Source organism: Anomalospiza imberbis, chromosome 8 (genome assembly GCF_031753505.1).
Source record: "Anomalospiza imberbis isolate Cuckoo-Finch-1a 21T00152 chromosome 8, ASM3175350v1, whole genome shotgun sequence".
NCBI classification, from domain to species: domain Eukaryota; kingdom Metazoa; phylum Chordata; class Aves; order Passeriformes; family Viduidae; genus Anomalospiza; species Anomalospiza imberbis.
In genome coordinates this window covers 9,724,866-9,739,753 of record NC_089688.1, presented here as the reverse complement: position 1 = coordinate 9,739,753, position 14,888 = coordinate 9,724,866, and the positions used below count along the sequence as shown (strand labels likewise).

The window sequence follows — 14,888 nt, the reverse complement described above, 5'->3', positions numbered from 1 at the left end:
AACAAACCTCAGTTACACAAAAAGAATTAATGCAGAGATTAAGTTGAAAACTGAAATTTAATCTCAAAAAATATTTAGCCTGTGTTATTATTAATCTCCTAGAACATTTTGCCTGCGTTGTGTGCTGCTGTTACCATAGAAGAATGTTACATCTTCTGCTTGCATATGTAAAATAACTCCTAGAACTGTCAGAATTCAAAATTAACAAATGTGTTTAATCAGTAAATTTCCTGCAATGTATACAATATGCTCAAAAATTTGTCTTGGATTATCTGTTGATCTTGGTAAGAAGGAAACTCATACTGTCTTATTTTCTGATAGATAGAAATAAATTAGAGTTTTGTTAATTATGGGTTGAGTTGTGATCCCTTTGAATAGCAGTTTCCATGGTAATTAGTCATCCTGACTTTCATTCATGGATCCAGTCATCCTTGATTTTAGAGGGATTCATTTCAGAGAACGCCATGATGAAAGCCAAATGCAGAGGCTTTCAGCCTGGAGCAGTTGTATTGTCTTACAAAAATGTCAAAATAGGATAAACTTACCCTAAAATTAATAATAATTTGTGTTTTCATTTTTAATGAACTTTTCACACCAGAAAAAGCATGGAAAAAGATTTTTTTTTTGTTTGGTAAGCATTTTACTCTTTATGCTGCTAATATAAGTGATTCAGTTTACAGTAGAGGAAAGAGTAAATTAAAGTTGTTCTGTAAATAAGGCTATTGAATTTCAAAAAACAAGTATAGATAAACTGAAGCAACTAAGTATGTAAGGGCAGCGGAAGCCTGAAAGGAAGAAAGTGTAAGGAATCTGCTATTTTCCCAAAGAAAAAGCAAAACAGATGGTGAGACAGAAATAATAATTGAAGCAGTTAAGGAAATCCTGAATTAATAGATTTCATTTTTTAATGAAAAGTTGGGATGACTATTTGAGGACAAGGGTAGAATATGAACAGAATCAAATGCATGAAAATAGACATTCCTACAGTCAAAGTGGAAGTAAAATGTGGAAATCAAAGCTCTCAAGATGGATTGGTTAATCTTGATCCAAAAAAAAATTTTGGAAGAAAAAACCAGTTCACAAAATTTCATATCTGGGAGCAAAATCTATAAAAATGGGAACTGTGACATGAGATTATGGATTAGAAAGTGTCAAATATTTAGGAAGCTGAGGAATTTATCAAAGCAGGAACCAATTGTGCTGAATTTGAATCGTCAGACTTTAGGACAAATGTGGGGGAAGAGAATTCTTGTGATAGATATAAAAAAGACAAAAAATTGTTTAGTATCTTACCAACAGCAGGTACTGCAACATATGCACTGATGATTGCATTTGTATTTGATGGGGGTGAGTTAGATCTCTACACAAGCTCAGTCACTGTTGTCATATGTGTCTAATGCCTTTAAGGGGAGAAAGCAGGGGGAGGCAGAAAAACTCTAATGTGCATGGACAGGTTAAAAGGCAGATATGAAGGACTTGTCTTGAGAAGGTAGGACATTCACCAGGGCAGCACTCAAAGAATTAGTCAACACCGGGGACAGACTTTTTTGGTGCCAAGGTCACTGAACAAAGCTGAAACACAGCGTAGCATGAGAATGCACCACTGTTATCTCACCTGGTAAAAGTGGCCTCCCAGCTGCCATGGACTCACATTGCATTCCCAAGCCAAGATGAGGAACGAATGATTCATGTTCCATGGAAAGTGTTAGACTTAGGTCAGTCTTCAGTTCAGGAGACTGGAAAGGGTGTGTGACTGTGGCTTATGAATACATGAGAGCAAGTAAAACGAGAAGTAAAAGACCTATTTAAAAGGAAGGAGTGTGGTGGCGCATATTCCAGCTGAATATTCATCAGAAATAATTTTAAACTGAAAAGTCTCAAAATTTTCAATACAAAACAACTTTGTGTAATAGTAGCATGGATATCATCATAAATTTAGGATGGAGGTTGATCAGTACACTATGGGAAGTATATGATGAGGTTATGGCAGATGATTAAACTCACTGCAACTGATGTACCTCGAATGCTCTGTTCCCTTTTCCTATTGTTCTGTCACCAGGATGGTGACCAGATGACACAAGTAGCATTGAAGGATTTTCTTAGAGCTCCAAAGTCCCTGAGTAGCCTCAAAACAGACTATTCCCAAATACAAGAATATTATGAAGGAACCAATAATGCTCACATTTCAGAAACCAAGAGGAGATTTTATTCTTTATTAATACTGAAATCAGTTGAAAGTCTCAGTAGTTGATCCATAGAAATGTTAGCAGTAGATTGTCTAACAGCCTAAAAAGGTGGCTCTGAGGGAATATCAGAGGGCACTGCCTGGCAGCTGGCTCAGTCCTTGGAGTATGTATTTACTGGGTGGTTTGTAATTAACTCAGGAGTAGTACAGAAGGATTCCAGAGTTACTGCAAAAAGACTTCTGGTCTTCTCTTCATGAACATGGATAACTGCACTTGGGAGTTGTGTATGCCCCAAGAGATTACTCCACCTGTAGGATCAGACTTTGTTTTCACTCAGTTGCTCAACCCAAAGATTCTCACACAAAGCAACTGGCAAGAATGAATCCCAAGTTCTTAATTAACCTTAGGATGGTTAAAACATTAATTCATCAGAACTGTATTTCTCTCTAGTTTATGCATTACTTGTGAACCACTTCATACATATTCTGATTTTTTTTCTTCTGGATTGATAGATTTTAAGGACATATCTGCTACAGCTTTATGTATTGGTTTATTTTATTGAATGGCTCACTTATGTGGGCTGGTTTCTTTTACCCAGTTAGACTGGAGTTCAGGGAGGAAGAAAGCACAATGTTGGTTAAAGGAAAATAAATTCCCTGAAGAAATCCAAAAACCATCGTTTGCCTGAGTGGGAGAAATTTTTCACATGGACAATAGAGAAGTCTGAGAGGGACATTACATTTGCATTGCTGATATTCATATCAGTTTTGTGTAAAAGGAAAAGCTTTGTGCTGGAGGTCTTTTTCCATAGAAGTTTCAACAGAAATTCTTAGAGGGTTTTTTGCTGCCTGGAGAAACAACTGTTATCCTGCAGCTTGCAGCTGCACTGTCTGTAAGCATTTCCTGATCTTTAGTGAATTTGTCTTGTCCATGACCTCAAATGATTTTTTTTTGTTCTTACTTCAGTTTTTTTTTGTTGTTTTTGTTTGTTTTGGTTTTTTTTCTGACAGAAATATTAAAAGCATAAGAACCTCACATTAGCAACAAATTAGACTATGTCAGGGCTAGAAGTTCTGTGGTTGCAGGACTGTGGCAGATCCCTTTGGTCTCAACATTTCTGCAGTTTATACCCATTACCTTAGGTTTAGCTGTATGTGTTGAAATTAGGTTTATTACATATAGAGATTTTGTGAATTTGCATATGAAGATCATGTGCTCTCATCCAACAAGGAAGATGCTCAAGGGCATCAAACCAACCACAAATTAAACAATAAAAATTTCTAACTTCAAAGATTTGTAATCAATCTAAAGTTTGTTTTTTACTTTTGGATTCCACTGATGACTATGCTCAAGTCAATAAAAACCCCAAAAATTCATTATCCATCACAAATTATTCATTCCCCTGCATCTTTTGAGATTCCCTGCTGTATTAATCTCAGGCTTTCCTGAGCAGAAATTGTCAATTATTTTGTGATGTGGTAGTGTTATTTTACAGAATATGAACTATAATTTGCAACTCAGACTCAGCCTTCGGAACTGAGAGGCCAGTATTTCAGGTTTTTAAAAATGTTTTTTCACAGCCTTCTTAGTAGCAAAGGAAAAATCTTTTTAAGCAAGCATGAAAAATCCTGGAGGGAATGTTATTGCTATGGGTTGTTGGTCTTTTCAATAAAAAACACTAGAAAAGCAAAGGTGTGGAAGAAAACAGAGGTTAGACTGCAATGGAACACTGCTAGCCTGAGCAGTAGGATATAAAGTGTTGAATTTATTTCTTATTTAAATTTTGGGCAGAAAAGGTTGATTTTAAAGGAAATGTATACTCAAAGAGAATTTGTCCAAGGTACTTGCTCCAAGGAAGAATTACTTTGGGAGTAGATGTGGCCCTAACTATAATAAAAGTTCCCACTAGGTAAAAAATGCAGATTACTTTAAGTCACATTATAATTGGAAAAAAGAAGCAAACTTATCCAAAGTCTTTTGCATTGCTGAATTCTGTCACAAGTTGGAATTATTCACACAGCCAAAAATAATGACTCATAAAAGGCATCTACAAAATCTATGTTAAGTTATCATTAAAGATGTAAGAGAATATGAGGTAACACATGCATTTCTGAGACCCAGAACATGCCAAGAGAAATAGGACTAGCTGAAAAATGAATATTCAGTCACGCCATGCAGTACTGAGACCTGTCAGCAGTAAAAATGGGTTATGCCTTGCCTTAGTTCTTTGTTCCCATATTTTTGCATTAGCGAGTGTATGGTTTGTATACCAAACCCGTGGATTCTAGATACTTTTTCATTCCTGTGTGAAATGAAAAAAAAAATCCATTCTCCTTCCAAAACACCAGACATTTACAAAACCAATTTTCTAAAATAAGTAGAAAACTATGACTTGTTTTATCAAGTTCAATTTCTATTTTATCATATAAAGAAAGAGCATGGTATCAATGTATATAAACAACAAAGCAATCTGTATATAAAACAGGAATAAAATAATACAGAAATACTGTTCAAGGTGGAGAAAACTTGTCTTAGACAGCTTCTTCAATCTGCAGTTCATAAGCTTTGCTTATATTCTTCACTTACACTTTTTCTCAATTTAATGGTTTTGTATCAGGAAGCAGAACCTCACAGGCTGATAGATAATATATTGGGCTTTCAGTTTAGGATCTAATATTGAATTCAGCTGTGGATAGGAGAGAGCTGTATTGTTTGTTTATGCTGTCTGAGGACTCAGCTCTCTATAGCAGGATTATGATAAGTAGCATGGAAAGGAGAAGCATCCTTCATCAAGTGCAAGAAAACAGTTCATATAGTGGGAAATTATTTTCATTGCTAGAAAAGAAGTGATGTATTAAATAATGGCATAAACAGCAGCTAATGGTGGATTGTACTATTATATTTCATTAGAGAGTTTTTACTGACATCATAGGCTGCCGCAGCAAAGTTTATAAGAACAGTAATTCATGTGTTATTAATCCTGAACCTTTATTTTGCAGAAATTTATGCTTTTGGTGTGATAATTTCTACTGTACTCTTGGTGTTGTTCCTAGAAGTCTCTCTTCATGCTGCAGCCCAGGACAAAAAAGTGGGATGCTCCATAGAAATGCCTTTCGGAGGACTCCTCCCTTGCCTCGGGGTAGGTTCAATGGAATTACAGGACCAGCATATCAACAGCTCGAAGAGTCGAGGATCACGGACCAGGACACGATACCTTGTCACGGGTGAGTAATGAGTGAGCCATTTAGGGGCTTTTAAAATAAAATAATGTACGTTGCAAAGTTGGTTTTCTATAGATAGCTTCACACAGGTTTGTCTTTGAAAATGCACAAAGAATACGCTGGTTTTTCTTTCCTTTTAAAATTCAGTTTATTAGAACTTTGAGCTGAGCTGTACATAAGGTCTGGGTTTCAGAAATGCTCCTGAGAACCTGCAGCTGCCTTTGAAGTTCTTTGCAATTGCTGAGATACTTTGCATAATATTTACATATCCCTATAGATTTCCAAAGACTTTCCAGAATATTACAAGCATATTTTATATGAAAACAAGAGTGATATCTGGAATGGAATAAAACCCCCACCCAGTTTCACCTGTAAGTCAGTGAAAGTCTTCACTCTCACTTACAGGTGAAACTGGTGGGGTTGGGTATCTGGTGACTTCTTTTAAACAAGTTTGATTCACCCTTGTGTCATTGTTACTATTTGCTTCTGAGGAAAATTTGTTTATTGTCTCTTGCAGTAAATATGTTATTGTTAACTTTTGTGATATGTGCATATAATTCCTGGTGAAAATTTCCTACTGAAATTGCCACCCTTGCAGAAAGGAGCAGGCAGGCAGCCTTTCCTCTCCAGTGGCAGCGTCGTATGACGCAGGCTCTGGGAGGTGCCGCTGCCTCCTCCCAGGCTGAGGAGTGAGGTACAGCAAAGCTGTGGGTAATTGTATTTACTCTTGTCTAGGAAATCAGTGTGTGACCTTACAAGTATCGGCTTGTACTGGCCTGTATTTTAAATTTGCAGTTCTGCAAAATTTGATATTGGGACCAGACTGTGACCCTTCTGGCCTCAATCCGCTCAAGCGCTTCATCTATATTTTGTGCACTAAGAATATTTACCCTCTAAAGATCTGCTGGTTTTCCAGTTCTCGTGAGATTTCCAGCCCAAACGAAAAGTTCCCTTGTCCCCTGCATAAGTTACACTGCTTCCTTTCTTCTCCTTTTTCACCTCCATCTTTCTCTGTTGGGATGCACAAATCAAAGTGGTTTGTCTCCCTAATTCTCTGAGCATTCTGAACTTCATCCACCAGCAGCCTGGCTGAAGTGTAGTCAGGTCTACAGAAGATGGGGGTGTGTGTATATCAGTGTAAGTGCTTGCAAGGCTGGCCCAGAGCCTGACAGAGCCCCTGGAATGATTCCCATCCATCTTAATGGACCTTGTTGTCATTCTTGTACACTGTGCACCTTTAGCCACAGGGCTTACAGCAAAGCTGCTGGGACTATGCTAAGTAAAATCCATTTCATATTTAAAGTTTCAGTCTCTTCTGTCTCTCTTTGATATCTATTCTTAAAGGGGGCAGTAAAATTATTGTGCTTCTATCAGTTTCATTCTTTAATTTAGACTCTTGCACAGTCTATAACATAATTACTGTTAAATATTTATAAATGTTTGCTTTTGTTGCTTGGTTGTAGGAAGAGAGTGGAGAGAGAGTTGCACTTTGAAGCACATGCACATGAATTAATTTATTCAGACAAAATAGTTTTTCAGATAAAAACACAGATATATTTCTTTGGAGGAACTGTGGTTCTGGGAAAGTTAATTATAGGAAAATGTAATTAAGGTTCTGCAATTATAGTTCTAAGTCTCAGTCTATTGAAAACAGCAGCAGTCTTGTGTCACACACAGAAGCATGGATCAGTTTGTAATTAACTAAAAGCCAAGTCTCACATGGTTTAGATGTAACCTCACCTGTTGCACACAGTGTATGCACTTTAATTCAACCTCAGTTCTCCTTTGAAAGCCCTGTGAGCATAGGGCAGAAACATGTAATTCTGGCATAAAATTGGTATGTCTATCTGTATTTCAAAAAAATATTATGGAAATACACCAGGCATTTCATTACATGTCACTGCTGCTGCCAGCTAGTTTTCAAAATACCAAGAATCTCTATTGTGGAACTGGCAAATGTTACTGTTTTCTCACCAAACCCATTTTAATTCAATCTTTTCTTGGTTTTGCTTATATATCATCCATATAATACCTACATTGCATGTGAAATTCATTAAAAACATTCACTCCCTTTGTTTTCAGGGTGCAGCCCAGAATATATTTAGGGCCTGAATTACCAAAAAAGGGACTAATGCAACTGATGCGATCTCTCCAGCTATAGTCGTTTGAACAATTATATATAAGCAAAGGAAACAAGAATGGGCACAACCCAAAGGTCTGCACTGTTTTGTTTTAATTTATTTTTTTTAATTGTCCTCCCTCAGGAATAATACCTCTGATCAGTATTTCATTCATCCTGAGTCTTGACAGCTGGTGTAAAAAGCCCCTCCATGAATGGCTACAGGTGTGTCGGAGCATAGTGCCAATGTAATTAACCACGTTCAGGTGTAAAACAGCTGCAGCTGTGGAGCACGGACAGGAAGTTCTAGCACACGTCCCAGAAAGCTGCTTGCTCTGTTATTCCCCTGGGTGCCACTTCCCAAAGCAGTATCTCTTTCCCTCACTGGCAGTAAAGTTCCCAGCCCTTCCTCCTTATCGCAGAGCTCCCAGATGCACCTCCTGGGGATGCCGGGAGAGTCCTGGTACGGGGCTGTGCGAGCTCCACGTGGGCAGGGGGATGTGTGCAGCAGTTGTACAAGCTCAGTGCCACCACACACGAGTTAATTACAGGTCAGTGGCACTCTGCCTGAAGTTGTGTCCTCCTCCCTCCTGTCTGACACCTGGCCAGGAGCATGGGGTCAGAGGAAGCCTTTCCAGTTAATTACTGTTTGTGCCAATACTGGACTACAGCAGTTTCACGTGATTCAGTTTCTCTTCCTCAACTCTTTTTCTGCCCATCCCAAAAAGCAGGAGGCACATATAAGTAGAAGGATATTCCTAGTGAGGTCCTGAAGGCTTAAGGAGCTTTTGGAATAGTACCCTTCAAGTCAGAGCACCTGCTTCCACACCAGATCTAAATGTTGCTCTCCTCATCCATGGATAAATGTATTAGATTCACCATTACCTTGCCTTATAAAATAGTGATAAGCTGATTATAAATAAATTATGTTCTGGTACTGAGGTGATGTCTGTGGTCCTTAGCAACCATGACTGGTAATAGAGTAACTCCTAGAGCACCATATTTCTAGAAGTACTAATTTCAGATGGGAAACATATTTTCCTTTTTTTATCATTGTTTATTTTATATTTATAACACTTTCCATTTCTGGTTTTTTTTTTAAGTATTTCTTGTAAACAAAACAGAGTTTGGCTTTGAAACAAAATGGAAATGTTGATACAAATTCACTAAGTTCCCTCACAATCAAAAAAATCATGGTATAATATGTGTTAGTGGAGGATAAAGGATGGGATTTTTTAACAGTATTACAGTATCAAGAGAACACAGACATTTGCTCAAGTCCTATATATCATCGCTATTTCCAGATAAAATCTAATAAACCAAATCAGGCCAACATTATGAGTATGGGCTATTGAAAACCAATATTTTTTCAGAGGTACACTGCACTTAGATGCTCTGCTTGTGCAGAAGGAGAATACAGAAAATCATTCCTATGTAAATCAAGACTACACAGCCATGAGTGTTTAATGTTCTTTTTATCTGCACTTTTTAAAAGTGTTTTCCTAAAACAACTATTTGACACTGAGAGTTCTGACACTGAAGAAAGTATCAATCCATTTCCCCGATCAGAAATGTAGGAATAGAATTTGAAAATTATTTCAAAGAAAATTATTAATACATTGTAACTTCTGAAATGTTTTAAAAAGAAATTTCCATTATTCTCATATATTGGTGGGTGAAATGAGACAGAGAGAAAAGCAGTGCTTTGCCACTGGCAGATTTGAGAATCAAAACCAGTCTCCAGAGCCTGTTGTTTTCCCCAGGGCCCCACCACGGTCAAGTACTCCTCTATTTCAGGAGAAAATAGTGTGTATCTCTTCAGCACAGTTCACTGAATCTCACACAGTGTCCCTGCTGCTGGTTGCTCTGACCACCTGATGTCCAACAAGAACTCTTTTTTACTCTTTCCAGGTGTTCGTCCAGTGGTTTAAAAACTCCTCAGAATCCTTCAATAAATATGCAACTGCCTTCAAGAGAGACAACCCCATATTTTAATAACGTGGATCAGAAGGACTTGGTCAGCTATTCGTCTTCAAGGGCCAACTCCGTTCCCATCATCCCGTCTGTGGGCTTGGACGAAGCCTGCATGCAAATGCAAAATGTTCCTGAAGTAACAGGCATCAAATGGTGCAAAAACTCCTATTCTGCTGAACTTGTCAATGTGAGTTCCCCAGTCAGTAATTGTCTAATAGCAGAACAACACGAAGTGAAAATATTGCTAGAAACTGTGCAGGAGCAGATCCGGATCCTGACGGATGCGCGGCGGTCGGAGGACTTTGAGCTGGCGAGCATAGAGGCGGAGAGCGGCGCGAGTGAGAACACGGCCTTCCTGCCCATGAGCCCCACGGCCAAGGCAGAGCGAGAGGCACAGTTTGTCCTGAAAAGTGAAACGCAGAGAGACTCGGTATTGACCAAGTGACTCCGTGTGGGGGCTGTGGGAGGGGAAACGAGAGGTCTGTGCATTCGACGCTTTGCTAAACAGGAAGGGAGGAGGTTAAATACAAATTATTTATATGCATTAATTTAAGAGCATCTACTTAGAAGAAACCAAATAGTCAATCGCCCTCATATCATAGTGTTTTTTAACAAAATATTTTTTTAAGGGAAAAGTTCCAGGACGGATGAAGCGCGCTTTTAGATGCTTTCTAGGCAGGATTACACAGTTCCAGTTACAGAGGATTTTTCCGTGGTCCTGTTCAGCTGTCCAAAGGCTTAGGCTATGCATCTCTTTTTCAGTAAAGGCCAAGTACTGTCCTTAGATGCATTTCTTGTTTCAGGGCAGCACTGTAGTGAGCTGCTGGGCAGGGATTCAGACCCTGGAGAACATGTCCTGTAAGCTCAACACAGATCCAGTCCCTTCCCCCACTCTGCTCTTGATTCCAGGTTCACACCGCAAAAACAGGCACCCAGACACCTAGTTCTGAGTTCTGGTACCTGCTGTGGAATGATGACAATGTCCCTGAATTGAGCAGATCCTTACCTCTCAACCTTAATTCAATGTGTCAGTCGCCCCAGAAAAGTCAATGGAATCATTTATGAGCTTTGGGATTGTCCAAGAGTGGGAGGAGGTTTGGACTCTACAGAGATTCAGTGAGTCCACAACTACACCATCTTCTGAGCTTTGCCTATCAGAGCTGCCTTGTGGAGAGTGAGGCAGAATGAGAGAAAATGCATAAGTGTGTACTACAACAGGTTTGGTTTTGGTTTCTGGTTTGGTTTTTTTAAGTGGAAACATAAACTTTGTTGTTCATTAGCACCCCTCAACATTTCTAAACTTTTACACTTTAAAAGCATTTGTAAGCTCTCAAGGAGCACTTCTCGGTGTGTGTGTATTTTTTTTAACTTATTTTTTATTATGGCTTGTTCAGAGAAGAGTCAGGGAGATCCAGTATGATCAAAATCCAGCCAATAAATGTCCACGCTTCCTAATTTGTTCCCGCATTCAGTTCTCCAGTCACTTTAATTAATTATGGCTTAGGCTTGTGAACTTTAAAGCTTCAACCCTGCAGATGGTTCAGTATGGGCAGACCCACAGGCATGCAGAGATCTGACTCTAATGGAGCTTTCTAAGAGCAGATGGTTTCCACCAAGTTGCTCCCTGCAGGGAATCAAGGCCTTAGAGAGGATGTGTCATTCCCTGGTTGCCATATCCTAATCACATTATAAGCCCTTTTTCCATTAACTTTCTTTTGATTCCCTCTTCCCCCCATAAATTGTAAACAAATGTGCCAATTTTGCAATGAATTGGGTTCAGTGACACACCTTACTGGGTTTATTAGTGTTAAAATATCTGCTTATTCTCGGGGGAAAAAATCAACCATAATAAATAATTGCTAAATAGCCTTCCCTGGTTAGTGCCAGGAGATTTGTTAAAAAAAAAGGGTATATACAGAATGTATTAAAATATTCCTTTGAAGCAAAATAATTGTTATATTTATTAATGTGCCCCAGACTTTCTAGTTCACAAGTCTCAAGACTTCCCAAAATAGCACAATCAATCCTGCAGTGCTGTTGTATGTTGAGTCAGAATAAAGCAATATCTTAACCTCTGTCAAGTAAATTTGGAAAAGAAGTGCTGAAGGTGTATGTCATTTTTTTTTTGTTAAGGCAGTAAAAAAACTTATTTTTTACAGTCTTCATTCAGCAAGTCTTATTTTGGGTTGCTTTTGTGTTTTTGGGGGTACTTTTAAAGATAAAGTTGATGAAATTGTCCTGTTTACAGAATTTTCCATGACTGCAATCTTTGCTGTGTGTTTTCAACAGAAATGTATTTGAGGGCAAGTTATTGTTTAATGCCCCAGGATGGAGCGTGAGGTGTTCAGACTCCCTTCTGCAAAGACAGAGCTTTTGTTGCAGCAGGATCCCTGTGGGGTTTGGGTTCACCCTGGCATTTTCCTGCCACATGTGGTGGCTGGGCACAGCTCACTGTGCGTGAGCCGAGCTGGCTGTGGTGGGCATGGCCCCGAGCCCTCACCAGATAAACCCTCTGAAAGACAGGGTGCATTTGGTGGGGCTCAGCTTTGCACCCCTACAGTCATTGGACTTTTCTGTCAACACTATTTACATCCCCCCATCTCAGAACATGAGCAAAGGGAGCTATGAGCCTCTGCCCATAAGCCCTGTGAACATACCTGAATTTTCATATTATATGAAAACTGGGTGCTGTATAGAGCTCTGGTTCAACAATTTTCAAACGGTGATCACAATTAATGAATTGCTCACCATTAATTTCTTCAAGATGGTCTTTCTGCAATACAGTGCAGAATCCTGCCTAAACTGATGCTTAAAAATTCAATCTTTTCAATTCAGATTCAAGATGTTCCCAAGCTCTGCAAATTCATCTCTGGCAACATAATGGGAACACACAGCAAGATTTCAGTTGAAGAAAGAACCATATCATAGGCCATGCCTTTAGGGTGAGAATGTGTTCATGCAGCACCCCCGAGACACCCAGAAAGAGGAGATGAGCAATGTATTTAAGAGAATGAAATGTTTTACTGGATGCTAGCTGAAGATCTGAAATGGTGAGGGTAGCTTTGGTTCATGTTAGAGATACGATCTTGTACTCAGCAAAGGATGTGTGACTGTTATATGTTAACTGTTCTATTCAGTTCTCAGCATGTTTGAATAGAGAGACGTTAATATTAACTAATGACAGACTAGTGTATTATTTGTTCAGAGCATCACTCCAGATCTTACTGAAATTGTCATTGTTTGCAGAGGAAAACAAAAAGGGTTGAAAACATCCAACTAGGTAGCCTTAATGTTGTTTGTGTGGTTTTCTAATGCAACTGTTTTCCTCTGTGGACCTTCCTGTTTTACAGTGAATGGGGCAACATTTTCTCTGAGGTCTGACAATTAATTGTGTAAAGCATCCATTTGAAAGTCGTATTCAAAAGCCGACATGGTAGGCCAAATTTTGCTTTGCTTCTGGTCCCACTGAACTTGTGGATTGGAAGGGATGCAAGTCATTGAGAAATGCAATTCATTCCTGAAGTACATCTGTTCCCAGCCTTGGAGACAGTCTGTAATCCCCCTAGAAGAGGCTCTGAACTCAGTCGTTTATGTGGATCATAATTAAAAATTTTATCTGACCCGTGAAGTTCCAGGTGTAGTCTGGTGTGAAAATTTACACACAGAGCATTGCATTCAAACAAACTGGGAGAGCAGCTGACTAAATAAATTGAACTTTCTCTGAACTGAGCAGAGAGAAAGCCTGTGTCTCCAGCACAACACCATGGAGAATTGTGAGAGGTATATATCCTGATCTTTTTAAAAAATATTACTTCTGTTTAGAATTTCTTCAAAAACAATCCAAAATAACCCTAAAAAATTAAAAACCAGTAGAACAATCCCAGCATTTCAAATAGATGTGGGTAAGTATGGGCACATTTGCAGTGTTTACCATTGAAAAACTCTTCAGTACCCCTAGGCCCAAAGCTGGAATGTTGTAAATTTTTCAGGCACATGTTTAGATCAACAAACAGTTCTGTGGAACATGAGCCCTTCAGAATGCCTTTGGTACCTGGCCACGCTCTCAGCTGGTGTGGGCAGTGCAGCAATGACAGCGTGTGTTAATGGAGGATCACATCCCAAATCCGTGCTGCTTGATGCCCAGTGCAGTGCCACAAAGCTTAGCAGTCTCCCATGTGATGTCAGCACTGCTACACGGATCTGTTTTGCCTTTGAGCATCCCAGCAGAGTGTGAGCCCTCTCAGCTCCTTGGCTGGGTGATTGGGTTGGGTTGTCAGCTCCATCTGGCACAGGCTGTGTCCCTGGCCAGGCTCAGCAGCAGTGAACTTGCCACCATGTGCTGATCCCAAAGTCACTCAGCAGCATCCTTCAAGTTTAAATTCTGAAAAAAACACTGAGCTGATGGTGTGTGCTTATGACCAAGCATGTGCTCAATATGCTCCCAGATTGAAATGTTAGCAGGTAATTCACACCTACTTCTCATGTAAGTAGGGAGAAAATCTGGATTCCTTTTCCCAATTTATCCCCAGGTTCCTGTAGTCTCCTTTTGGACATTACTTGAACATTTCTTACTCTTATAAGAAATTCTGAAAATGAATACCAAAGAAGAACTCTGAAAGAGTCCTACCTGCAGTAAATAAATTTGAAGCTTGAAGGAGCAGACCTGGTATAAAAACTGTGTTTGAAAGTGGTATTAATATCAATTGCCTTTCAATAAAATGAAATTTTCCAGTAAACTCTTTACCCCTTAGGAAAACAATGAGCTTATAAAGTGATTTATTACCTTGCCATGAATTTAAAATGTTTATCTTCAAGGAGATTGGGAAAAAGCAAATATTTAATATAGATTTTTCAGCTTTTTCTGATTTTTTTTTTTTTAATTTTATTTCAGCAGCCTAACAGGTCAATGAACCTATTATATGTATTGTCTGACACATAAAGTCTCCTCTTTTGTGGTCCAAAAGCTGTAATGATGGATTTCCTTAAAGAGATCAAGATTTTATCTAATTTTATTTTTAAATTGTTCATAGAATAATACAGTTATTTATCTTGCTGAAAATATAAAGTGATGCAAACTTTTTTTTGGTTTTGGACTGCATTATTGCTGAATTCACAGCAAGGTTATACTTCCTTTGTTTTGAAGTCTACTTACAGGAAATCAACTGACACCCAGTTTTCAAGTTTAGACTTGGCACTTCCAAATCATGGTATCAGGCAGGATTTCTGTATTTTCCATAGCAAAGTTCAAACATGATGTAGAAATCAAAAAGCTACAACAGCAGTAAAGTTACTAATAAAGTAGGCCTGTGTTTGGTTTGGTGGGTTGGTTTTTTTTTTCATTCTATTCCATGGCAGTCAGAGGATTGTGCCGTGGGAATTGGTAGTCTC

At 38.8% G+C, this 14,888-nt stretch overlaps 1 protein-coding gene across 5 annotated transcripts in view; it reads left to right on the top strand.

Moving 5' to 3' along the window:
- Positions 1-13,366, top strand: part of NRG3 (neuregulin 3) — a 343,618-nt gene extending 330,252 nt beyond the window's left edge. For 4 of the 5 annotated variants that reach the window (XM_068197291.1, XM_068197289.1, XM_068197292.1 and 1 more), the window contains 2 exons: positions 5,240-5,410; positions 9,438-13,366. In XM_068197291.1, coding sequence (XP_068053392.1) covers positions 5,240-5,410; positions 9,438-9,945 — 679 coding nt within the window. In that variant the 3' untranslated portion in view covers positions 9,946-13,366. The remainder of the gene's footprint in view (positions 1-5,239; positions 5,411-9,437) is intronic. The other variant, XM_068197290.1, reaches the window with a different exon arrangement.
- The last annotated feature ends 1,522 nt before the right edge of the window (positions 13,367-14,888 follow it).